Here is a 26,111-nt window from a genome sequence, read left to right as displayed (position 1 = left end):
TTGTGGGGCTTCTTCGAAATAAAAAGTTATACCTAGCAGCTCCAGATCATTACAAGGCCTTCTTTGTCCAGTCTCTCTTCTATCTTGTTTTCTCCTCATTCTCTGAGTAGCCATTGCCACCTACTGAAGACTGTATAGCAGTGTGGTCCAAACCACAGCCTGCAGGCTACATGCGCCCGCGAGGCCTTTTTGGCCAGCCTTCAGCAACATTCAAGAAAAGAAACACCTTAAGGCCTTACAAAATATTGTTGTCATGTGTTGTTAACAAAAGAACATAATATTTCTCTGCATCAAATTTGTTTAATAATTAAATGTACTAAATCTATTAATTGTGTGTTTAATTACAAACACTTTAATTTACAGGATGGAAATTTAATTTACTGGTTGTCTTGTGGCCCACTTTGTATGAAAAGTTGGACCGCCGTGCTGTATAATGTGGTCTCCCAAGTTCTCTCTCTTCTCTCCTCAAACCCTTATAAGGAGGAGACCCCTTGGATTGTTCTTGAAAATGTGAAGGTGGTATGTCAAGTTCTCAGTTGGGGGGGAGGACACATAAGGCAGTGGCAGGACATATGCTTGGCATGCAGAAGGTGCCAAGTTCAATCCTCTCCCCAGTAATCTTCAATTAGGCTCAGGCCTCATTCCAGATTGGCGGGGGGGAGTGTTCTTGCGCCAAGTGCCCTCAGTGAGCCTTTTCCAGCACTGACCACCTTTTTTCTTCCCACCACCAGGCAAGCACATTTGTGAAAGTGTGCCTAGTTTGGCCTCCGAGGTGCTGGTTTGGCGACCCCAAAAGTGTAGGGGAAGTGGAGCCTGAAAATAAAAGGCACATTGCTGAACTTAATGAGCAAGGGCTGAGATTTCCCTCAAGAGTTGTGCACTGCAGTGTTTCATTTTCAAATAAAAATGGAATGCTTCCCAAACAGAGCACACTAAGTATGCTCTGCAGCTCTAGATGTGACCAGGGAGGCAGGTCCATCCCTGACATCATTTGTTTGGGGGCTGAGCTGCTGAGAAGCCAAGGCTGGCAGGGTGGAGAGCCCGTAAGTCATTAGCAGGAGTGCCTGGTGGTGTACGTGTGTGTCTCTTTGAAGCCAGCTTGCTCCACGGAAGGAAGGAAGGAAGGGCAGCCCTTTGTGAACTGCATAGGAGTCAAAAGGCTTCCCTGGATATGTCGGCCACAACTGCAGCTGTTCTTCTCTCTCTCTTCCTAGAGGCTCACCTTTCTGCACAAGCACCTGTCAATGGTAATGCATTTCCAGGCTTCTTTCCTGTTCTCCCTGTTCCTAAAGTACTGTAGCAGTAATGCATGTGGCAGTTGGGAAGCTAAGCACTAGCCGAATTGCATGTTTTGCATTTTATTACCATTTCAACCTACCTTTTACGTTCTCCCCCACCCAGCCACTACACCCCAGCCTGATGAGAACAACTTTCCAGGCAGCTGATTAAGTGGACTCTAGCCTAGTCCAGGGAAGCAAGTTGTGCTCTAATAAACGGTTTAGTCTTTAAGGTGCTGCAGGACTCTGTTGGTTTTTCTTCAAGAAACCAGTACAGTTGCTCCTTTGGAAGTTCCTTTCAGATGTCTTAGTGGCCACACTTGATGTTCTTAAGTGCATGCAAAAGACGAGTGTTTGCATTTGCTTGCTGGCAATACCCAAATGCTTACAGTGCATCCTTAAGAAATATTGATAAAGAATATATTCCTGGAGGGACTGCAGAAACCGACAGGAATGACCAACAGCTCAGACCACACAAGCTGTGCTAATAATATTATACACCAGTGTTTTAAACTTTTTCACATGTATTATCATCTTTACAGCAGCCCAGTCAGGTTGGCTAGTAATAATATGCCCATTTTGCAGATGTGCTGTGAGGCTGATGCTGTGGGAGAAGGGCAGCTTGCTTAAGGCCACCTCTTTATTGATTCATTATTTATTCACTACATTTCTATGCTGCCCAAATAAGTGAAGTTCTTTGGACTGTTTGCAAGATAAACGTTAAAACCATAAAATTCAAAATAGAATGGGAAATCTAAACCAGTTTAGAACAGTCACAGATAGAAACAAACAAAAAACCAAAAGCAGAAGACAACAGTGGTGCAAGGTTCCTAAAAGCTCTTGCACGAGGGTTGCCATATTTCAAAAAGTGAAAATCCCATATAGAAAAGTTGGTGAGCTTTTTCTTGTAAAAAAATACCGTATTGGCCCAAATATAAGCCATACCTGAATATAAGCTGCACCTTTAAAATTGGGGGGGGGGGGAGAGAAAAAAAATACCTGAATATAAGCTGCTCCAATCCTTGCTGCTCCTGGCTGCATACTTTGGGGGGGGGGAGCCGCGCTGCATTGCCAATTGCCTTTCCCCTTCTTCACTCTCTCCCTTCCCTGCCTTGGGGGAGAGGACGGGGGGGGGGACCTATGCATGTGGCGGCCGTGCTGTTTGCCCCGCACTCCTGGATGCATACCATAAGTTTGCAGATATAAGCCACAATTTTAACTTTTTATGGTTGGAATTTGGGGAAAAAGTGAGGCTTATATTCAGGCCAATATGGTAATAAAGCTTTTGGCCAAAATCTACACTTCTGACATGGGTTGCCATGCATTTGTAGGGTATATTGATTCCCACAGCGTTGCCATTATGGATTTTCCTGGACATTTCAGCAATTTCCACCCAGACACTTTCCAACAGCTGAATCCTGGCTACGTCCGGGAAATTCCGCATGTATGGTAACCCTACGTTACACAGTGAAAAGGAACAGGTAGTGATGGGAAGAAAGGCCCTCTGGTTGGGACCCTGGAGACAGCAGGTAAACCTGGTCTTGGTTGGTTGGTTGTGAGATTTGGAGAATGGCTATCCTGTCTCACAGCTCGTACCTGTAGCTCCTATAAGAAATATTCCCTGTTCCTGTGATTTGTTTCAACTAGTTTTAATTCTGAAGTTAATTGTTGTAACCTGCCCTGGGATTTCCTGGCGAAGGGCAGGTAATAAAGTTCACCACCACCACAACACTGTGCTGAATCAAGAACTTAGGGTGATTGTACTGGAAGCTGCAAATACTGGCATAAGAAGTGTGTGCAATGACAGACTGAGCAGCATGTTGCCTTAGTGCTCACGTGTGTGTGCTTGTAGGCATAAGTGCTTGGGGGAAATGCATCCAACAGATATTTAACTGCTATTGGTCTGGGGAAAGTAGATAGGACAGGCATCCTATGCGTAGGATGGCAACTGTGAGTAAGGAAATGTCATAAAAGGAGCCTGTGTGGTATAATGGTAGAGCAGAGGGGGGGTCTGTTGCTGCTGAATTACAGCTCCCATCAGCTCCAGCCCGCATGGCAAATGATTAGATCATGGGTAGGCAAACTAAGGCCCGGGGGCCAGATCCAGCCCAATCGCGTTCTAAATCTGGCCCACGGATGGTCCGGGAATCAGCGTGTTTTTACATGAGTAGAATGCCTTTTATTTAAAATGCATCTCTGGGTTATTTGTGGGGCATAGGAATCCGTTCTTCCCCCCCTTCAAAATATAGTCCAGCCCCCCACAAGGTCTGAAGGACTGTGAACCACCCCCTGCTGAAAAAGTTTGCTGACCCCTGGATTAGATAGTTGGATACAAGAGCTTGAGGGCACCATGTTGGCTGCCCCTGGGATTTCAAATTCAAATTCCCACTCAGCCGTGAAGCTCACTTGAATCAGTCTCCATCTCTCAGCCTAACCTACCTCACAAGGTTGTTGTGAGCCCAAAATGCGGGGACCAGTGGAAGACGCAGTGGGGTCTCCAATCTCAGCAGCGCCCTGTGCCGCCACCTCTTCTCGCGTTCAATTCTACATCATAGTTGTGGCACCCCTGTGGCATTCCCAAGGCTCCACACCCAGGGCGACCAAACAGGTCATATTCCCCTAAATCGGCCTCTGCACGTACACTACCTTGAGCTGCATGGTGCGTGGACAGAAACAAAATCATGAAGGCAATGCTCCAAGATCTTCCCCCTCCCCAAAGTCAGAATAGGGATGATGATGTGTAAAACAAGGTTGCTCAGCCTAAAGTCCTCCAGATGTTGGACTCCCAACTCCCACCAGCCGAAGCAGACATGGCCTGTTTTTGAGGTGGTGGGTTGGGAGATGCAGGCAAAGAGCATTTGGAGGGCAACAGGCTCCCCATGCCTGATTTACAACCCCTAGCAAGTAGGGGCCACTGCAGTTCCTATTTGTTTTGCTGCTAGTTACATTAATTGGAGATATTTTGGTCTAGGAAAAGACAACACACACACACCCCAAACACACACCTACAGAAACTGAGCTGTGTTCACTGTAAACTCAAAAGCTGCTGAATAACGCTGCTGTTCAGAAAAAGAGTGAATTCTTAACAGCTTCTTTTGCTTAACAGCTTCTTTTGCTCTTATTCCTCCACACTTTGCTTAAAGAAAGAAGTTGCAACAGCCCAAAGCACACTGAGCTCAATGCCTGGAGCAATTTTAACTGGAGAGAGGGATTAGACATTTTAAAATAATGAATCAAATCAAAGTAAGAGTAGTATCTCAGTTGTGTTAAAGCCCTTGGTGTTTAATCCACAAACCACCTGGTTGCTCCCTCTTAAACACACCAGTTCTGCTGTTGAAACAAGAGACAGAAGTAATATTGTGAAAGGAGGGGGAGGCAAGGACACCTGTGTGTTCTTAGGAGGTTTCTGTGGGAAGGGAGAGAGGGAGGGGCACTGACTGCTGCTTCTTCTCACGTACGCCATGCATGGTACTAACACAAGATGTTTGCTGCAAACAACCTTTAAAAGCCCAAAGTATAAGAGGTTTTCAACACACACACACACACACACACACACACACACACACACACAGCAAACATACCTCAACCTTCATTCTGTTCTTGCATGAAGATGACTACAGTGGATTTATTTATTTATCATCATCATTATCATTATCATCAACACACCTTTCCTCCAAGCAGCTCACAGTGGCATACATGGTTCTCCTCCATCTTCATTTTATCCTCACAATGGATGAGTCTGGGCTGGGCTGGGTTGGGTGACAGTGACTGGCCCAAAATCACTCAGCTTCATAGCTGAGTGGGGATTTGAACCCAGGACTCCAACATTCAGTTCAAAGTGTTGAACTCACACTGGGTCGACATCTCCATTGAGCTATTCAACTTTCCACCAGTTTTCCCAGGACAGTCATTAAACTAACTGGGCTATAATTTCCAGGATCCCCCCAGATCCCTCTTTAAACATTGGTGGTACATTGGCTACATTTCCAGTCCTCAGTAATGGAGGCTGACCTAAGTACTTGATCCTACTCAAAACAGACCCACTGAAATTAATGAATCTAAGTTAATCTTGTCGATTAGCTTCAATGGGACTGCTCTGTAGGGTGAGCACTGGATACTGCTAGGTACATTGTGTGTGTGTGTGTGTGAGAGAGAGAGAGAGAGAGAGAGAGAGAGAGAGAGAGAGAGAGAGCGCAAGCAGCACTATATGCGCTGGGATTTATTTCTGAGGAAATATTCATTCTTTCATTCAAGGTCCCCACTCTTTAGCAAAAAAAAGAAAAAGGTTCCCAGAGCAGCTTTCAAATTAGTAAACATAGTCCCTGCTCTCAGGTTTACAATCTTAGAAAGACATCATACAATGGGAAGACAGATTGAGAGAAAGAAAGAATTAACCAAATTCTGGTTGAATTTCTTAGTTACTAGTGTATATATATATATATATATATATATATATATATATATATATTATTTTATGTTATACTTTTATACACATGTTTAGCTATAGTACTGTATTTTGTATGTGTTCTAATTTATATCTATTTTATTTTCCTTCTAGGGTCCAAGTGGTCTTATATGGGTAAGTAGTGACTTTAGGTCAATACATTAAATTATAATTCTTTATCCTATTTGTTTAATGTCATGTTAGATCTAAGGAGGTCTTATTTAGTCAATAGCAGGATCTGTTTTGTTGGTCTAATGTCTACATACCTTCCATTCATCCACACAACAGGGCACATCAGGTGATAACAGCATGTGATGCCATGATGTGGTACAGATATCATAGGAACATGTTGTGTCACATGAAATCAATTCTTGTTCAAAGAGGTGGGCTGAGCACTTGGCTAACTACCAGGTCAACTGGTTGACCAAAAAAGTAACTGAAGGTAGAACTTAGCAGGCCACTGCTAGGTGACAGGCCACACAAGTATCTGAAAATGAGCTGGGGGAGAAGGCAGTGGCTGGCTGGCGGCAAAGGTTTATTGTGTGGCGGCAACGTTGTGCTGTATAAATGGAACATCTTTGTGTTTAGTTCCTTCATGTTGAGTCTCAAGGACCAGGGCTTTTTTCACCCAGAACTTGCAGGAACTCATTTCTGGCACCATTGCCATTGTAAGACAACAAGGGAGTTATTCATGGTGCGTTCTGGTGCCTCTTTTTCTCACCTTCAAGGACCATGTGTTAAAGCTCAGGAATGGAAATCCTAATGTGTTGTGTCAAGTGAAGAGCTGGAAAAAGTTCTTTACTGACTTTGGATGGCTGGTGTTTACTAGCTACTGGACATCCCTTACCTGCTTTGCTGGGTAGAAACACTCTGAGAGCTGGAATGTGGCTGCAAAGGAGACAGTTAAGTCTGAATTCTGCAGCTGGCTAAGGGGCTTCAAGGATATGCCATTTGCATGTGGGGTGAACTGATGCTGGTTTATACACAGGCATGATACGGTATCTATGGTCACTTCCAGACTGCCAGTATTTTGTGGGAGGGGTAGAAGGGCTTTCTGGAAATTTAGGTTTATCTTATCTTTGTTTGTTTGTTTGTTTGTTTGTTTGTTTGTTAACCCTGTGTAAGCTTTGTGCAAGGCAAATTAGGATGAATATTCAATAACAGGAGAAGCCCTATCTGAGTGCATGGCTGTTCCGCTGTGTTTTTATATTTGTAAATATGCAGATATTAAAAGCACACATGAACACATATGCCCATATCATACTCTCTCTCCACAGGGAAATTGACCTTGTAAGACACACTTAGGGAAGTGAATTGCTGCAAGGTAGCCTCCAAAGCGAAATAGCTACATGGCACAATTTCCCCTTAGGGGAAATCTGTCTTGGAATTATTGTTTTTTTCAAGAGACCTTTGTGTCACATGGGAAATGATGCAGAGTGTTTGCTGTCTCCGCTGCCCAGCCCCACACAGTTCATCTTTGTGTAGAGTTATGACTTGCTGAAGCTGCTTGTTTCTCTCATATAAGAGCTTCCCAGTCCAACTTTAGCAAGCATCAGCTCCCAATTCCTTTCCTTATTGCTGCAGGACATTTCCATTTATCTGAGTCAGATAAGGAGCTCCCCGCACCCCCCCCCCCCCGGTCCTGCCCTCCATGTAGGAAGCTTGCAGAAGACCTTTGCACATTTAAAATCATTCCACTGTTTCTAAAGATGTAGAAATCGTGCGTGCGTGCACACACAGGCACCTCAGGTATATAACATTGCTGTTGAAAGGTGTTTCGTCTGCAGGATGTGATTCTAACAGGTCAGGGCAAGGTTGTGGGGGTCCTTGTAGCAGAGAGGGCAGCAAGAGACAATTCTGTTCTGCTGGCAAGGCAAGGAGAGGAGAGGGAGTTGTTACCATTAAGTGTTTATCTTTCAAGGAGCTTTTACGACTCCACTTTTATCCTCACAACTCCACTAGGTGGGCTAGGCTTAGAGAGAGAGAGGGGCACAAGTCACAAAGTGAGTTTTATGACTGAACGGTGATTTTCACCTAGGTTCTCCCTGCTCCTCATCCAAATAAGGACTCATCCATCTGGCCCGCTACTTCCCCCCTGGAAAACCCACTCTCTACCACTGAATTGGAACAAATGGCAATTAGGTTTTCTGCGGATTGCTGGTTGTTCCGATTCAGCAGTAAAGAGTGGGTTTTTCAAGGGAAAGCTGCTGGGCAAAACCACTCAGACCTGTTCTTAGAAAGTGGGGGAGAAGTGGGAAACCGCTCAAACCCTTTCAAGGCATGGAACGAGCGTAACACTGGGCAGGCCATAAGGCTTGTCTCAAGAAGCAATTGTCTGTATAGTTCCCAGGGCAACATATACCTGCCTATTCACATGTCCAAGGTTCTTTAAAACAAAAAAAACAAACAAACAAATTTTCAGGTACACATTTCCCACAATTAAATATAAAACAATACATCCAACGACTTCCCTTCTCCTCCTCCGATGGTTCATTGTACTTTCAAAATTAGCTGCATATTCTATTTCTTCCATCTAGTTTCTCCCTTCCCATTATATCTTAATCTAAATTATACTGTTGAATTTACAATAATCCTGCTAGCCTTTTCAGTTGCTTACAATAGTTTTCCAAATGGGTCCCTAAATGGATGTTTGAGTTCAAGGTATTTCTTGAATGTCTGAAGAGGCTGAAGGCTACTGGGCGAGACAGGCCAATGGTCTGACCCTGTGCCATGCATCTTTCTGTGTTTCGAAACTGGATTCCTTTATTGTCTCCCTGAGGTTCTTCTGATGGGGAGCGAGTGTGGCCCAAGATGTTCCCCTTTTGTGGAGGAGTATTCCAGTCTCCAATTGATTTTCACAATGACGTTCTCCAGTATGATTCAACTCTTCTGCCCATAGAACTGGAAGGCTACAATGTCTCCCCCACTGAGGAGTTTGTTTTGACCAATAATGGACATTCAGGTAAGGGAGGCTAACATGGACAGAGAAAATTGAACTATTACTATCATTACATAATGACAAAGAATACTATTTAGCACTTGTACAGGACTTTAGAGTGTTCTGATTGTTCTCAATATATATTTTCTCAATAATAATAATTTCTAATAATTTATTATCACTCTTTTTTTTTTAAAAAAAGATAATATAGGCCAGTCTTATTCCCATTTTGTAGACGTTCAGGGATCAGCATAGATAGGATTTGGTTGGGTTTACAGTTGGGTTCACCACACTGCCTATTTATTTTGGCACATAACTTTGGATCTAGTTTTCCCTCCTGTGTGGAGGTGTTGTCACACATATTGGTTCTGTGCCCATATGTGTGTCTACACAGGTGACCACTCAAAGAACCTCAGTTACAAGTTAAATGACTTGCTATTGGTGATGATTATGACGGTCTTAATACAGTGCTACTAATAGACAAAATAGCTCTAAAACCACAAGGTGTACAACTCTCACCAAAGCACAGTGAATAATAACCTCCTAGCATGTTAAATTGGGCTTGGCAACCAAGGTACAATGTTCTTCTTCCAAGTTTAGAGGGATGAGCTGCATTTAGTATTTTGTTTGATATTCTGGATATTGGCAGCAGCCAAAATATGGAAAAATACAACTAGCAGAGGAACAGGATGCTTCGAAATGTTGCTAGTTTGTCATCCCTTTAGTTTCCTCATCCCAACAAAAATGCACATGATATTCAGAATTTCCTTCCTTAGTAATCTCCATCCATATGCACATAGTAAGTTGTATCTGAACTTCCTTAATGTCGTTACAGTATTGTGAATTATTCCCTTTTGCAGAAGGTTTGATGACAAAATAACTCTCTTCCTTCAATGGCTGCAAAGTTTCTTGTTGCCTCTGCACCAGTGTGAAATATAACCCTTTTAAAGCGCACTAACATCCCAACATTAATCCTTTGAGGACTGTGATATTAGCTAGTGTTAGTACTAGGAGCCTCAAATGTAGCTCTCAGTTTAAGATCTTGCCCCAGAAGGTGAGAGCAATCTGAGCTGCATCCTAACTTGGGAAGCTACATCTAAGATCAGAACTGGCAGAATTTATTTGCCTCTGTACATATAAATTAGCATATGCAATTTTATGTAAATATGTGCCGTGGACCTGCACTGAGTTTTGCCCCTGCATTTAATACTCTCATGTCATGTTGTCTCCCTCTCCCATCTTCTCCTCTCCTAGTAAGAATGAGTCTTTCTCAAAGCATGCGCATCCGGAGCCTCCCTTCCCACTATTCTGCCGCTCAGCTCCATTTACACTGGGGAAACCGGAACAAGCAGGAAGGCTCTGAACACACAATTGGTGGGAGGCATTTTGCTGCTGAAGTAAGATTTTTAGGCATTCAATCTATTGCTCCTTTCAGATATCTATTTATTAATTTATTAAAATATTTTATGCCACGTTTTGGCCCTACAAAGGGCACCCAAGACAATTTACAATTAAGATCCAACAACAATTAAAATTGAAAGGCAAGATTAAAATACACTAAATTTCCTGCCTTATTTTTCCTTTTCCTTATGAGGCTGGCAGAAGCAGACTGCTCTCCTCTGCTGCACAGCACAGCTGGATTTGTTCATCACAAGTTTTGTACATCACTTTTAGGACCTTTTCTCAGGTGGAAAAGCAGCTAATATTTTTAATATACATATTTTAATCAAACTTATTAAGTAAAGAAAAATATATTTTGAGTTTCACAACTTTAATAATAATAAAAAGTTTATTAGCTCTTCAAGAAGTTGCATTCTATTTCATTCCCTGATATAGTTTTCCTCAGGACAAACTCTACAACCCCCATCTTCTCTAAGCAACACATTTACAAATCTTGTAGCACCAAATCATAACACAAACAAGTTCCAAATGATGCCAGAAAAAATCTTTTTTTCCTTAAAGATTCAATACATGGTGAACTATCATGTCTGTTAGCAGGGAGAAATCTATGCCAAGTGCAACTATTATTTTTTTACTACAGCTCCCATCACTCCCAGCCAGCATGACCAAAGATCAGGAATGATGGGAGTTGTAATCACCAATATCTGGCAAGCACCACCTTGGCCACCCTGGGATGAGGGTGCTCTTAAGAACTGCTGATTGATCCAAATATGCTAATAAGTTTCGCAATCCTAGTTTAGATATTTATTCTACAGAACTGCCTGGGAGGACCAATCTGAACACAGCACCAGAATCCATTCCATGCAAGGGTCAAACTAGGCTTTATTTCACCTGGGTCAAAGACTCAGTTTGGCATGCACACCCATTCATTTGTGCACACACATGCATACACACACAGAGAGAGAGAGGCTGGGAACCTCAGTGGCGCCCCTCTGGAGGCTTCACCTGGGACAAAAATCTAGCTACCCCCCCCATAGCTATGACACTGTTCTGTGGACGCCACAAGGAATTGCCATTATGTTCAGTTCCTTCAGTTCACAACCACAAAGCTGTTTCATGTCTTGCACTAATTATAAGTCTAGCAGAACAAATGGATGCCTGCCATAAAGTATAATTCAAGGTCAATTACAAGGGACTGAGAGCGCAAGGCTGCAGCAATACATTTTGGTTCCTGAGGCAGAAAACCCTAATGGTGTGATGTTGGCACTCTTCCCCATCCCATATTCCTTGCTGTTAACGGGGCATCCAAGTTGCCCAGAAGCTGTCCCACATAAGCCACCTCATTAAAATACCATATTCTTGGTGGACTGTACCCATCAGACAGATTTCCCCCGTCTTCCATTCTGCCACTTCTGTAGTTAATGCTGTAATTCTGATGGTCTGTTACAGAGACAGGGGACCTTTTCTGACTGGTGGGCCAGATCTTACTCTCTCCCCCGCCAGCGGGCCAGATTTGACAAGCGGTCAAGGCTGTCCACATGTCAATCACCAGACATCACAGTGATGTCACGAGATGCTGTGCTAAAGTCCTTTGCAAGCAGCTCCACACTGCTCCGTAAACCTCTGAAAATCAGTTTTTGGAGGTTCAAAGAGCAACTCCGGGAGGGAAAAGTGGTTTACATTGAATAGAAACCGCTTTCCACTCCTTGAGCAAAGCGCACTCCTACCACACATCAGCTGAAGGGGAGGGGAGCACATCTGGTCTCTGCAAAGGAATAATCTGTTGCTCGTTGTTCTTTTGAAGCCTCATGTCTACCTGTCCCACTACCTGCCAAATGGGGAAGCCTGGTGGGCCAAGTCAAGCCCCCAGGCCCCCAATTCTGCACCTGTGTTCTATTATAACCAGGCCAGGCTTGGGGTGTGTGAAATCCAGCATGCTGGTGCTTTCCGGCATATATATATATAGTCAGTTTTCCTAATCAGGCAACTTCTACTGCAGTGAGGCATCCAGTAAATCAGATTATCTTTTGCAAGCTTTGTAAATTTGTTCAGCCCAGGGGTGGAGCTACTGCCCCGGCACCCGGAGCCGCACTGGGGCAGGGCTAGCTGCCGATATGGTGAGCATCCCTAGCTGCCTGCTGCGAGCGTGGGGGGGGGATGCCGCTAGCTGCCTGTGGCAGCATCATCCCTAATAGCCCGCCGCCCGCACAGTGAGGGTGGGGTGGGGGTGGCGCAGTGATGTCACCCACCCTCACGGCTGACACCCGGTGCGCACCGCACCCCCACGCACACCTGCCTTCCTCCACCAGTGGTTAAGCCTTCAGTTGGTGTTTGCCATTTTATTCCCCCTCTGTAGCTCCACATTGTACATTACAACTCTGACAAATATCTGGACGTGACCTCAGCAATGGACAAATCAGATGGACTGGCAGTCTTGGCAATCCTGATTGAGGTAAGCAGCTCTTTCCCTCAAAAGTGTCCAAAACTAAAGTCCACCCAGAGGTTTAATATAATAGGGTCTTATCTGGCTCTTGGCAGTTGATGATTCTAGCCAGGTTCCAAGCTTGTCCCAGAGCTGCAGAAGCTTTGGCCCTCCAGTTGTTGTTGGACTCCAACTCCCATCAGCCCCTGCCACACTTGCCAATGCTCAGCGATAGCAGAAGTTGTAACCCATCAACATCTGGAGGGCCACATGTTCCCCGCCCCTGCTCCAGACACAGGGAAAAGGAGGAGACAAGATTCTTTTGATTGCCTGCCCTTGTGGATGAAGGATTGCTGCCCTGTTAAAAGCTGTTTCATACATCTTACAATGCAAACAACATTATCTCCCTCCCCAAAGTATGCTTTGGTCACCAAATATGTTTGGGGTTGCTTTTCCAGTGCTATTTTGCTAATGGTTTAGTGAACTATAATCATGGCTATTAAGTATTTTAGAATGTGGTTATAGAAATCACTCACCACCAGATGCCATTATTCTAATGAGAGCAGCTCTGGGGTTATTGAAACACAAATGTATTTGTGCCCTGAAAAGAAATGACCTCAGCCCCTAAATCTGTGGCTGGGCTTATATCACCAACAAATGATGGTGTAAACTGAAACAACAAGGTCAGACCAAAACATTCGGGTGCCCAAAACATCCACATGGTCTTCTTCCCTACTGAGTAAACATGGGGAAACCATCCACCCAAAGCTCTCCTGTGCAAGTTCCATTGAAGTGGATGGGAGCTGTGCTACTGTGTTCTTGGGCAGGAGACCTTCCTGCTGGATTTTGCCCCTTGGTGGGCTCTCCTCTTTCCATTACCATTAATGGTGCCTAATAAAGATCTGCAAGTACTTGCTGAACCTAAAACTACGCAGAATTATAATGGCTTAGAAAATAAATTTTCTCCTTTTTTGTTACAGACAGGCGCATTCAATCCATCCTTCGAAAAGATCTTCAGTCATTTTCAGAATGTGAAATACAAAGGTAAGAAAGAGGATTTCAACTGGAATTTTGCATCCATAAGTAGTCAAATCAGAAGACTTTGTCAATTTAGGATGTGCTTGCAGTGCAGGTTAATTCATTAGAGATCAGTGTGAGGTTGGTTTGCTGTAAGGTAAAGGTAAAGGGACCCCTGACCATTAGGTCCAGTCGTGGCCGACTCTGGGGTTGCGGCGCTCATCTCGTTTTATTGGCCAAGGGAGCCAGCGTACAGCTTCCGGGTCATGTGGCCAGCAGGACTAAGCTGCTTCTGGCGAACCAGAGCAGTGCACGGAAACGCCGTTTACCTTCCCGCCAGAGCGGTACCTATTTATCTACTTGCACTTTAACGTGCTTTCGAACTGCTAGGTTGGCAGGAGCAGGGACCGAGCAATGGGAGCTCACCCCATCGCGGGGATTCGAACCACTGACCTTCTGATCGGCAAGTCCTAGGCTCTGAGAGCCAGTGTGGTGTAGTGGTTAAGAGCGGTAGTCTCGTAATCTGGGGAACCGGGTTCGTGTCTCCGCTCCTCCACATGCAGCTGCTGGGTGACCTTGGGCCAGTCACACTTCTCTGAAGTCTCTCAGCCCCACTTACCTCACAGAGTGTTTGTTGTGGGGGAGGAAGGGAAAGGAGAATGTTGGCCGCTTTGAGAATCCTGAAGGGGAGTGAAAGGCGGGATATCAAATCCAAACTCTTCTTCTTCTTCTTCTCTGTGGTTTAACCCACAGCGCCACCCTTGGTTTGCTGTATGCGGTACTAAATTGTTTATAAGCAAGTGATAACCCAAAGCAGCATAAACAAAAAATTTAAAAAGCAGCATAACAAAATACATTCTACTTGTTTTATCCATCTATACCATTGTCGTGCACCCACCCTGTTGTCTGCCTCACTGTCATCTCCCCACCCCTGACCTAGACAAGTTAGCTAACCTGCGGTTGAACATGTGTCATGATGACAGTACTGGATTACTTTTGTTGCTCAGCAAAGTATGTGTTTTGCAGCAGCCAGCCACACTGATTGGCTGTCATAGCTGTGACCTTTAGAGCAGAACACTTTGCTTCTCTAGCTAGATGCACAGCATCAGGGGGACTGACTGGTGAAAGTGCTCATTCTGTTGCATGCACAAATGAAACCTCCTTATCCAGAATAATGGAAAAGAGGGCAAAGTAAAAAATTAAGGAAATGCTGCATGCCAAAATATGTTGAGAGTTGGGCTGGCAAGAATATAGTTAATAAAAAAGGGTGATCTCTTTCAGATCAGGAAGCCTTCATCCCGGGTTTCAACGTCCAAGATTTGCTCCCAGACAGACTGGATGAATATTACCGCTATGAAGGATCCCTGACCACACCTCCTTGCTACCCAAGTGTTCTTTGGACGGTTTTTCGAAAGCCAGTACAAATTTCAGAGGAACAGGCAAGGGTCTATAAAACATATGTTCTCAGTTAAAGCTGGTAATCTTGCCAGTAATTGTGCATGAAGCGTATACCTGCCTTCTGAGTTTCCCACCTACTTAACCTTTATGGATACTGCTGTTGTGCACAGGCTAGACTCCCATCTACCGTCTTAGCTTTACTGTGTTGGATTCAAACTGAAGATTAAGACTGAACTTCCACCCTAGTGTTTGAGACATGGAAAACACAGACAGGGCTAATTCATTTGACCCAGTGTGAAAAATGAAATGAAATTGTTCTGTCATCAGTGTGTGCAAGCAATCAGTGGACAATATGAGAGTTGCAACCCAAGAGATCTTGGGGCACATTTAAGAAACTTGGGTAAGACCTGAACGTGTGTTGAATGCAGCCATAGTGAAATGGTTGTCCACACATTCCATCACAGGCCTAGTATCCTCTGCAAAACCAAACCAAACCACCTGAAGGATAAACAGTAATGTACTAAATTGCAATCCAGGCAATGCACTCAGCAGTGGCGCAGCATGGGGGAGGGCCGTGGCCCCAGGCACATTTTTTTAGGGGGTGCAATGAGGTGCCCCTTCTCCTTAGGGCTGCCCCTGGGCTAGCCGAGAGGGAGCGGAAGGGCACAGCTGCGGGCAGGCCTGACTCGGGGCGGAAGCAGCAGAGAGGAGAGGCAGCGGCAGCTTCACCGCCCCTCTCCCTCACTGCGTTGGCATCTGGCGGGTGAGTGCAGCCCCCACCTGGCTGACTGGAAGGGTGCACACCTCCCCTCTGCCTCCTCCTCATGGTGCCCTCCAAGCCCTGCCCCCCCCCCCCGGGCACATGCACACTGGGCACTGGGAAGGCATGATCTGCCGCTGTCACTCAACCACATTAGAACACCCACATTTGATCTGGGTTGACATTTTTTTAAAAGCTGTCAAGACTGAATACAAGCCCCATATGTGGCTACTTGAAACAGCCCTAATCAAACATATGAAGAGAGCTAATTCTTCTTAATTGTGGGGGTATCCAGGTCTCTTAAAGGGGGGGCATGTGCCTCTGGCTTAGTCAAGTCTGCTGTGGCAGCTGCTTTACAGAACATAAGAAGAGCCTGCTGGATCAGGCCAATGGGCCGTCTCGTTCAGCATCCTGTTCTCATTGTGGCCACCCAGATGCCTGTGGAAAACCCTCGAGCAGGATCTGAGCGCAAGAGCACTCTCCCTTCCTGAGGTTTCCAGCTTTCCACAGTGCATACTTTCCATACCACCATTTCCACATTTTCCATATGTTACACAGTTTGTATGTTAAGAGAACAGGTGAGGTCCCTGTAGACTGGAGGTGGGCATATGTTGTCCCCATCTTCAAAAAGGGGGAAAGCAGACCCAGGTAACTACTGACTGGTGAACTTGGCATCGATACCAGGGAAGGTCCTAGAACAGATAATTCAACAGTTCGTCTGTGAGCATCTAGAAAAGGATGCTGTGATTACTAAGACCCAGGATAGGTTTCTCAAAAATAAGTCATTTTTTCTGATGGAATTACAAACTTGATGAATCAGGGAAATGCTGTGGACATAGAGTATCTTGATTTCAGTAAGGTTTTTGACAAAGTCCCCCATGATATTCTTGCAAGGAAGCTAGTAAAATGTGGGTTGAATGAGTTAACTGGGTAGATTTGTAGCTGGTTGGTGGACTGAACCCAAAGAGTACTCATTAATGGTTCCTCATCATCCTGGGGGAAAGTGACAAGTGGGGTGCTGCAGGGTTCTGCCCTGAGCCCATTGTTGTTCAACATCTTTATAAACAACTTGGATGAGGGACTTGAGGGATGCTCATCCAATTTGCAGATGACACTAAACTAGGAGGGGTACAGAAGACAGAATCAGAATTCCAAGTGACCTTAACAGATTGGAGAATTCAGTCGCTTGAATTTTGACTAGTACTGTAGAGTCAATACATCCCAGCTACAGAAACATTAAAGCTATGTACTGGGGGAAATGTCTCAACTGGTGATGGAAGGAAAGCATGCTTTTCCTGCCACTCTGATATCCTTAAAATTGTTGTGCTTTGCTCATAGCTGCTGGCCCTGGAAAGCACTCTGTACTGCACACAGCCTAGTGACCCTGCCCCTCTTGAAATGGTGAACAACTATAGGAGAGTCCAGGAGTTTGATGAAAGGCTGGTTTCTGTGTCCTTCCGGCAAGGTAAGCAACAGAAGATTCAAATTTCAAATTTATGCAGAGTTTAGAGTTTTATAAATTGCACCAGAGACACTTCCAAGCCAAGAACAGTTTGTTGGGTGTGCAGCATTCCCCCTTAACATGATATGAAATGGGGTGTCATCAAATACAGTTTTGTTTGTTTATCTTGTCTTCTGTTGGGGCAGCCTGACTGTATTTCCTAAAAGGCTAAAGTTGCAACAAGCACCAGCAAGTGGATGTGGTGAACCAAAGGTGAGGTGGTCCAGGAGCTTTGCTGGCACCAGCTGAATCCTCAAGATAACCTTGGGTGTGGTGGAGATCATCGCCACCTGTGGGCTGCTCTGCTGTATAAAAAGCATTTGTGCCACTGCCTGGGTGCAGACAAGCCATCTCCTTGTTGTGGAGTTTGTCCCACAGAGTGCTGGAAGCGGGGGTTGTGAGTTTGCTTTTCCTTTAAATAAACGTGGCGGTGTGGACAGCTTTCTTTGGGAACCTGAGTATCTGGGCCCCTGTGAGCCCTTCTCTGGCTCTGCAGGACATAACAGCGGACAAGGATATTTTGCTGTCCGATGATCTGCATCTAAAAGGAACCACAACTTTGTATTGCAGGAAGACACTTTCTGGGGAGTTTCAAAGGATCCGATGAAGCCATTCAGGAGAATGAGTTTGACACGTAATAAAAAGACTCATAACGCTGGATTGATTTAAAAAACCCACCGTCATGAGTGGAAAAATTAGCCATCTGACTGAAGTGAAATGTGAGGCAAAAATAATTGGCTGAAGATTATTATATGGTTCTAAATTATTGGCAAATCAATGCAACAATGACCTCTGTCAAAAAGAAAAAAAGAGGGGGGGAAGCCTTGTATTTTACCGTGGATCAGTAATGTTTTTTATTACTGTCACAGGGCTTCTTTTCTGCAAACTGAACTGCAAACTTTGTTGCTTTACAGCAAAGAAAGTATACATAATGCAGTCTTATGCATGTTTACTTTCAAATAAGCCACTGTTTTGAAAGGAGCTTATTCTGTTAATTCTGCATAGAATTTCAGCTGTAGTTTCCTGCAACTCAGGAGGGATTCTCCACTAGATTTCTGAAGAGGTCTGAAATTGTAGTACTCTAAAATCATATGGGGAAACCCCAACCTTTATTTATAATTTATTATTTATATAGCACTGACAGGGTAAACAGCAGTTAAATGCTCCAATACAGCTTTTACATGGAGCATGAACCAAGCAGCTGGCAGAAGACTTCATGTTCAAGGTGCACCAGAGAGCACTTTCAGAGACACACGCTTGCCTTGGGCCACCCCTCTGTCTTTAAGCCTGTGCTGTGCTGTACAGGCTGGACCTCTTTGTCTGCCCATTTGCTATTCAACTAGGGCATGTAACATATAAACTAAGCTTTAGTTTATACAGCTGACCCTCCCAAAGACAGGAAAGAAGGAAGAGAGAGATACGGGGAGATTTCCTTTCGCAACCCAGGATATTTCATGGGCCTTCAAACTTGTATATCATGAAAGCTACATTTCATTTATCCTTTGCACTTAACTAGACCAACCAAGCACTATGGTATCCATAAAATGTTGTGGGTGTTTTTTAAGTGCTTTGCTCAAAATTGTTAATTTCTTTGAAAGTTCATATCTGGGATGCAGAATAAATCTAGTGCATAATGTGGCAACTTTGGTGGGGACATAGTCAAAATCTAAGGTATCAAAATTATGGCAAGATGCAAAGGGCCCAGTAGTGCCAGTCTACCAACTCAAAAGAAGCAAGTCCAAATCAAGTTCTGCTTCTATCATAAATGTGTACCAACAGCTATTTCCTCTGGGTGGACTTCTGTAATAGCCTCCCCTTCATGGTGAGGACGATGGCCCTTGTGTGTACTTGTCAATGTCGGACATGTTTGCATCAGAAAAGGAGTGTGCTGTTGTTAGATTCTTGGCTGATGCAGAGCCCATTCCGAAGCCCACAAAACACTCAAAGATGTGCTCTGATCTGTGTATACAGACCTAAGAATCCACTAAACTGGGAAAGCTGAGCTTGCCTCTGTTCTGTGGAACTCAATTGTGGAAGCCCAGTCAAGCATGTGCACCTGTACATATATGTGTGAATGGGGCACACATGCGTATCATACAGGTACAGAGCATCAGAACTGGTTGGAGTTCCCCATCATATGTACACACATTTACAATCCTAAGTTTGTTGCGACATAATGTGTGAAAAGGTCCCAAATGATCTGACAGGCTCAGTGTTCTGCCTTAGAAATTAACACCAATTTAAATTTGTTTGAAAAGGAAAGGCAAAAGATGGCTAATTTTTCTGTAAACAAGGTTCTTTATTCTCTCCCTAAAGAAAGAAGCAGTGAGTGGTTCTTGAAATAATAAGCGTTGAGGTGGCAAATAGATTGTCTAATTTTATTATATATTGTATTTTACAATTGATCACATAACGGATTTGTAATAAAGACTGCTCTAAGCTCTGCCTTGTACAGAATCCTTCATTCAAAGAAGCAAAAAGAAAACTAAACTTAGAAAATTAGCGTTCTTAGCATCTTAGTAGGCCATGCTACTAGTAAAATCTAAATTCCAGGTACTATGTGTCAAAAAGGATGTTGACAAGCTCACACCCTCCATCATTTCTCAGTTGAATAGGACCATGCTATTATACACGGACACTGCTGATGAAATACAGGGGAAGGGGCAGGACTGGCTGACTTGCCCCAGGGGGACTTACTTTGAAACAAACACGCATGGTTCAAAGTTCGAACTTCAAACTGTGCATGGTTCAAGCTGTAAGTTCCACCAAGTTCAAATCCAAGGACGATCAAGTCTGAAATCTTATACACATATTGTCCCATTCAAGTCAGTGAGAGCACACAAAGGGATCTGCAACCCTTTCAAACCGTTAACAGTGGGAATTAAAAACCCACAGCCTTCCAAGGAATAACAACACAATGCTGGCTCTGACCTGCTGAATTCCTGTCTGTCACACATCAGTTGAAGGGACAATAACTCTGCTGGGGGGGGGGGAGAGGTGCCAGTCTATATGCTCAAGGTTACTTTTGCATATGTATACATACATGATGATGGCACACATACATATATGCCAGAAGGGAATTAACATGGGCAATGCGCCTACAGCTTAGGTACAGTGCCCGCCTCCTATCAGCTCAACTCAGCTGGACCACACACACACACACACACACACAGAGAGAGAGAGAGAGAGAGAGAGAGAGAGAGAGAGAGAGAGAGAGAGAGTCCAGAGTCTGTTGTAGCGCCCTCACACTCAAAGCCTTGTAGCACTTTAGAAGCCTAACACAAACCTTTTTTGCTACCTCTAAAGGGGTTAATTTAATTATGTCCTGCGTGAGGAAGTACTTTTGTCAAGAATCTTCCAACATTCAGCTCTGTTGGATGTCTCTGTGTTAGAGAAGCCACACCATGCATAATTGTATACACTTCTATCATGTTCCCCTTTACTCACATTTTCTCTAATTTCTAAAAAAAAATTTTAGTCTCAAATGTTGTAACCTTTCCTCACAGTGGAGCTGCTGCAACCCTTTGAACCTCCTGGCTGCCCTTTTCTGAACCTTTTTCCAGCGGTACAACATAGAAATAGAAATACTTTATTGTCACTGTACCACTTGTTTACAGTGAGATTAAACAAGCCCCCCCTTTTTTTCAGGTAAGGTGACCTGAACTATACACAGCATTCCAAGTGAGGCTGCATTGTAGATTTGTAAAACAACATTATGATATTGGTAGGTCAGGCTGAAAGAATGCCTTTCCAGAGGCCACTCAGTGAACTTCCTGGCTGTGGGATGTGAACCCAGCTGTCATGGTCCTGTAATCTATGCTATATCCTTAAATGATATATTTACAATTGGCCTTCCTCACTGCATTCTATACCCCATTCTCAATTTCTAAAGCATATTCAAGAAGCATTATAGAAAAGACAAGTGCATAATATATATTTAATTCAAAGAGGAAAGCAAAAAGGCATCCATACCATTTTTTTTATTTCACTTGTTAGATTAATAAGTTGCATCTCTCTCTCCACAAGAGAAATTACTTTTAAAAAGCAGAGTATTGTGGTACATGGCCAAGAAAAGCATTTTCTAAAATAGATGTGCGTGTCTTGAAGGTGCTACACATTTTTGGGGGGTTGGTTTTGCCACAACCAGTTCACAGGGCTACCTCTCTAGAATGTAATGTGGGGGTGAAGGAATGTTTTGTGAATCCACACATTTAGCAGTGGGCATTGGAACAGGTGCACCACCTAAAAGTATTTTAGATTAGCATTCAATAAATGCATTTGTTTTAAAGTATGTGTCAATTTGGCTCTGCTGAAGGTTCTTCTGAGCTTCCTTGTGGTGAAACCCTCAAAAGACCGCAGGTGGCTCTCAAGCCAGTCAAGAGCTTTTGAGAGACATTCGTTTTATACTTGTTGGACTTCTCTTTGATTTTTACCTCTGGGGGATGCTGAAGATGCCTGCTGCAATTAACTTTCAGCCTAACAGATGGAAGATGACGGAAACTCTTGAGTCTCTGGATCCAGACTCCATCTGGACAGGTAGAAATGAAAGTCCAGCAAGCAGTATGTCTAAATCCACTGCCCAGAAACAAAAGAGGCCAACACAGTACATGCTTGCAGTGGTTTGGCAGGCAGTATTTGAACACACTGTTTAGACTTTCATTTCTCTAGTACTGGTGGTTGCTGCATGAGCATTTGTGTTTGTTGTACTGATGTGACATTGTGAAGGTTGCATTTGTCAGCACTGTCTCATTCCTGCCTGGGCTCTGCATGCAGTTAGTTATTTGCCTGTTCCAATATAACTCCTTTCTGTTGATGACAGGAAATGATTTGGCATATTTATATTTTTCAGCATTTGGATTCCTAGCAGGTGACCCTGGGGGTACCTATTTCCATTTAAATTTGTGCTCATATTATGCTTCAGCACAAGAATATCTTTCTTCCAATCAGTCCTCTTGATAGTTATTGCCTGTACGAGAGCACTCAGGATTGATCACATATGGAGTACCTGCAAAGTATTATCGAGTCTTGACAAACAATTTCATACATGTTCATCAACTGACTTAGAGTTTCAATTTCCTCTGTATGATTTAGAAATCTGAATATCCTGTTGTCCAAACATGAGTAACATCTGCCATTCCTAATTCCTGATCTTGGATTTAAAAGTGACTTATTGGGTCACATGCATGACTTGCACACTAAAGTATACAGACCTGTTGAGAAGTGTGCATTGCATATTTGCAGGAAAATCACTTGCGGACGTCACCCTGTGCTTAGATTGGAAAATGTAATATGCAACTGAGACTGCGTACACACAATATATTTAAAGCACATTCTCCACTTCTAGGACCTGTAGATTGTTAAGTGTGCTGAGAATTGTAGCTCTGGGAGATGTTAGCTACAGTTCCCAGGATTTTGTGTGTGTGTGTGTGTGTGTGTGTGTGGAGAGATGTGCTTAAAATGTATAGTGTCTATGAAGCATCAGTTAGGAGTTAGGGAGAAGCACAAGTAGAAATGTACCGGTAATATCTTTTGTAATACTGCTTCTCTCTGTCTTGCATGGAAGTGAAGTTTCAATCTCAGGTAATTATGTAATTGCATTTGCTTGACTGCCTGCTTTGTCAATAGTGCCCTCTTTTAAGGTACTGGCTGTCAAACCCAACAATCTAACTTCCAATTAGCAACTTTTGTATTCTTTAATGCTTTGTGGGCAGTCATGTTTAGTTTTATTATCCATGGCATTTATCAAATAATGGCTGATCATTATTTTTCCTATTTTTCTAATGGGAAACTGAGGTGAGAGGCTGTCTTTGGCAATAGAGATGGAATATACTGTCATGACTAATAGCCTTATCCTCAATGAATTTGTCGAATCCATTTTTTTAAGCCATCCAGGTTGGCAGCTATCACTATATATTGTATGGGTGAAATCCATAGTTTAACACTGCACCGTGTGAAGTACTTACAAAAGTACTTAACTCTGTATTCTCCTTTGAGGGCCTCAGTACAGGCTGCTAAGAGTGAAGGCAATTATAGCATCACAACAGGTTAGGGACAAGTTATTCAATTACAATGTTTTACTCATAACTGCCTGCTTCTCTCTCCTTCCTTGCCCCACCCTAGGTTTTGTTCCATTTGTTGTATTAGCCAGTAGTCTTGGCAGTGTCTTCATTCTCGTGGTAGCCTTTTGGCTGATTCGAAGGAAGAAGAGGTAAGACGGTTACTGTCATTCCATGGGGTGTTAGTTTAGAGTCATGGTACTCTGCAGCTAGATTGTCCTGTACAATTAGCAGATGAAACCAATTTCAGTAGTCTTACTACAGACTTACTCTGGTACTGTACCACACAAATTATCTTTCTCCCAGTGTCCTTACCCTGCCCACCCCACTGGAGCCATTCGGGCCATGACTCCAAACCACCCCCTGCTCCACTATTCATAGCATCAATAGATTAGAACGTCTACTTTAACCATTGTCTGTGTTGGAAAAGTCCGTCCTTTCATGACTTCAATTCAGAGAACAATATAACAGGGCTTTAAAATAATTGCTGATATTCTTCAATTGCAATTTCAGCTTTGACTAACCCAGTTGTTCTGCTTTTCAGCATCAAACAAACAAGGGAAGAAAAAGGGGTCATCTACAAGCCAGCGATCAGCAAAGAGGAGAATATTTCCAAAGCATAAGCTTCTGTTGAGTTACCTTAGTAGCCACTCATTCACTACTTTCTCAAACATTTGCACTGTTATCTCTTGCTTTATCACTCAAATCTGCTGGATTGTTTTTGCCTGAGCACAAAAAGAGACATGTTCAGCTGTTCTCCTTTGTGCAATAGAATATGAAAGGACAGAGTTTGCTCTCAAGTAGATGTGCAACAGAGATGTGCCTTAATATTCCCTCCCCCCACCAAAAATATTTTTCTAAAGTGTACCAAACAACATATTAGGAGCTGTGTTGAACTTTGTTTATGTTATGACTTCAGATATGAGCTTTATGAGCAAGGCTAACAAAAAGTACTATAAAATAAAAAAAATTCCTTCCAGTAGCACCTTAGAGACCAACTAAGTTTGTTATTGGTATGAGCTTTCATGTGCATGCACACTTCTTCAGATACCATGCACACAAAAGCTCATACCAATAACAAACTTAGTTGGTCTCTAAGGTGCTACTGGAAGGAATTTTTTTTATTTTGTTTCAACTACGGCAGACCAACACGGCTACCTACCTGTAACAAAAAGTACTATAGTTTGAAGAAAGCTTTTCATGTGTATGAAAATGTGACTCCCCTCCCCCATCAGAAAACCAGTGCTGCTAATGTTAAGGAATCACCTGTATTAGGGAGCAGATGACATTATTGGTGACAGATTGAAAGATCGGGTCAATAATAGAATTGGAACAGTGGGAAATGTTGAGAGGAAAATGAGCAAATTTGGATAGAAAACCTGCTTTGGATGCAGGTTTCCCAGTGCCAGTTTTAAGCAGTTTATAGGTCAGGGGTCAGGTACTTTCAAATAAAACAGGTCAAATAAAACTCACATTTCCTCTGAGACTATAATGAGCTCCATTAGGTTCAGGCTAAAGAAATCTTGTTTCCTCCTAGTTGTTATTGCTAGTGACAACAGGTAGAAGCCACAAATTTGTAAATAAACAAAAATATATACTTAATCAGTAATTTCAGCATGTAATAAATATTTTTATTAAGAGTTTTTGTGGCAACTCCCATTTGTCTTCAATCATTTACCGTTTTACAAATATATCAGACAAAATTATTCTCCTGAATAGAAGCCAGGCAATGTTTCCCTGTATTTCCTGAGCTCTCAGCTGACCAGGGGATGCTCATGTAATCCACAGCAAGGATTTTCACCTAGATAGCAAGGAGTGCCTGGCAGCCCTTATAGTGCAGATATTACCGTGATTGCTCCCAAGGCATACTAGGGCTTGTTCTCAAACTGCGTTCTGGGGAACCCCATTGGTTCAGCAACAAAGAAAATCAGTCGTATTAATGGACAACCTTCTCAAAGACTGCCACCAACAACGCACCCCTGCAATGCCAGCTGCAAGTGAGTGCTGAGTTTGTTCTAGCTGTACTCTCTGTTCTTGCAAGGTTGAGCATATTTACTCAGACGTAACTTATACTTATTTCAATGTTGGTAACCCATGAGCAAGTGTGCATAATATTACAGTAAGGAGACAACTGGAATCTTTCAGTGACTACACCATTAGCATCCTGTGTCTTCCATGATATCTCAGAAACATGAGTGAAAATGTCAGTGAGACTGCTTGGCCTCCATTCTTAATTAAATGGGGACTTGCACCTGAGGGGTTGCACCCGCACTCCTGGCAGTGGTACAGTCCACCCACTAGTGAGTCAGGAGCAGCTTATACTGGTGCTTTGCCGTCTGCAGCTCTGCCCTGTTATTTTCCATGCACAATTCAAGGTGCTGCTTTTAAGCCCTAAGTCCCAGCATCATATTTCCCCTGTTAATATCTCCAATATTAACGTAGACAGGCCAGGGTTGAAGTCAAGGGGCCTTTCAGAAGTATTTTAAGACCTACTTGTTTGTCAACAAAGGAAGGGGTGAATTTATTTCAATTAGTCAATCATCCCTGGCCAGGGCAGTGATGGATGTCCTTTGTTAGCTGCTCAGAGCCTCCAGGTCTGGTAGACCACAAATTTAAGCATATAAGGAAACAAATATTCATGAGCCACAATTCAGTATAGAGTGAAGCATGCTTAAGTTTACAGCTCTCTGTGGTGTTCTTGTGTTTTCTGGTAGATTATGTTGTTGTTTAGTCATTTAGTCGTGTCCGCCTCTTCGTGACCCCCTGGACCAGAGCACGCCAGGCACTCTTGTCTTCCGCTACCTCCCGCAGTTTGGTCAAACTCATGCTGGTAGCTTCGAGAACACTGTCGAACCATCTCATCCTCTGTCGTCCCCTTCTCCTTGTGCCCTCCATCT

At 43.5% G+C, this 26,111-nt stretch overlaps 1 protein-coding gene across 3 annotated transcripts; it reads left to right on the top strand.

Annotated features, from left to right (window-relative positions):
• The first annotated feature begins 755 nt into the window (after positions 1-755).
• CA12 (carbonic anhydrase 12) lies at positions 756-24,801 on the top strand. 3 transcript variants are annotated; one of them, XM_083586942.1, is made up of 10 exons: positions 759-1,247; positions 5,836-5,856; positions 8,501-8,683; positions 9,914-10,056; positions 12,417-12,512; positions 13,463-13,526; positions 14,781-14,938; positions 16,996-17,122; positions 23,279-23,366; positions 23,759-24,801. In XM_083586942.1, exons 1-10 carry the CDS (start codon positions 1,172-1,174, stop codon positions 23,835-23,837), a joined length of 1,035 nt encoding a protein of 344 aa, XP_083443068.1. In that variant the 5' UTR covers positions 759-1,171; the 3' UTR covers positions 23,838-24,801. The 3 variants fall into 3 exon arrangements, with proteins under 3 accessions (XP_083443070.1, XP_083443068.1, XP_083443069.1); XM_083586943.1 differs by lacking the exon at positions 759-1,247 and adding an exon at positions 3,331-3,351; XM_083586944.1 differs by lacking the exon at positions 23,759-24,801 and having other exon boundaries at positions 756-1,247; positions 21,634-23,279.
• Positions 24,802-26,111: the final 1,310 nt, after the last annotated feature.

This window comes from Podarcis filfolensis (genome assembly GCF_964270895.1).
Source record: "Podarcis filfolensis genome assembly, chromosome: 14".
NCBI classification, from domain to species: Eukaryota; Metazoa; Chordata; class Lepidosauria; order Squamata; family Lacertidae; genus Podarcis; species Podarcis filfolensis.
Note: the sequence above shows the minus strand (reverse complement) of the source record. Positions and strands in the feature narration are given on the sequence as shown.

Coding starts and splice junctions, on each gene's coding strand:
- CA12 (XM_083586942.1), top strand. CDS start 1,172: ATGTCGGCCACAACTGCAGCTGTTCTTCTCTCTCTCTTCCTAGAGGCT. Junction 12,513..13,462: donor TCTTGGCAATCCTGATTGAG/GTAAGCAGCTCT, acceptor TTTTTGTTACAG/ACAGGCGCATTCAATCCATC. Junction 17,123..23,278: donor TTCTGTGTCCTTCCGGCAAG/GTAAGCAACAGA, acceptor GCCCCACCCTAG/GTTTTGTTCCATTTGTTGTA.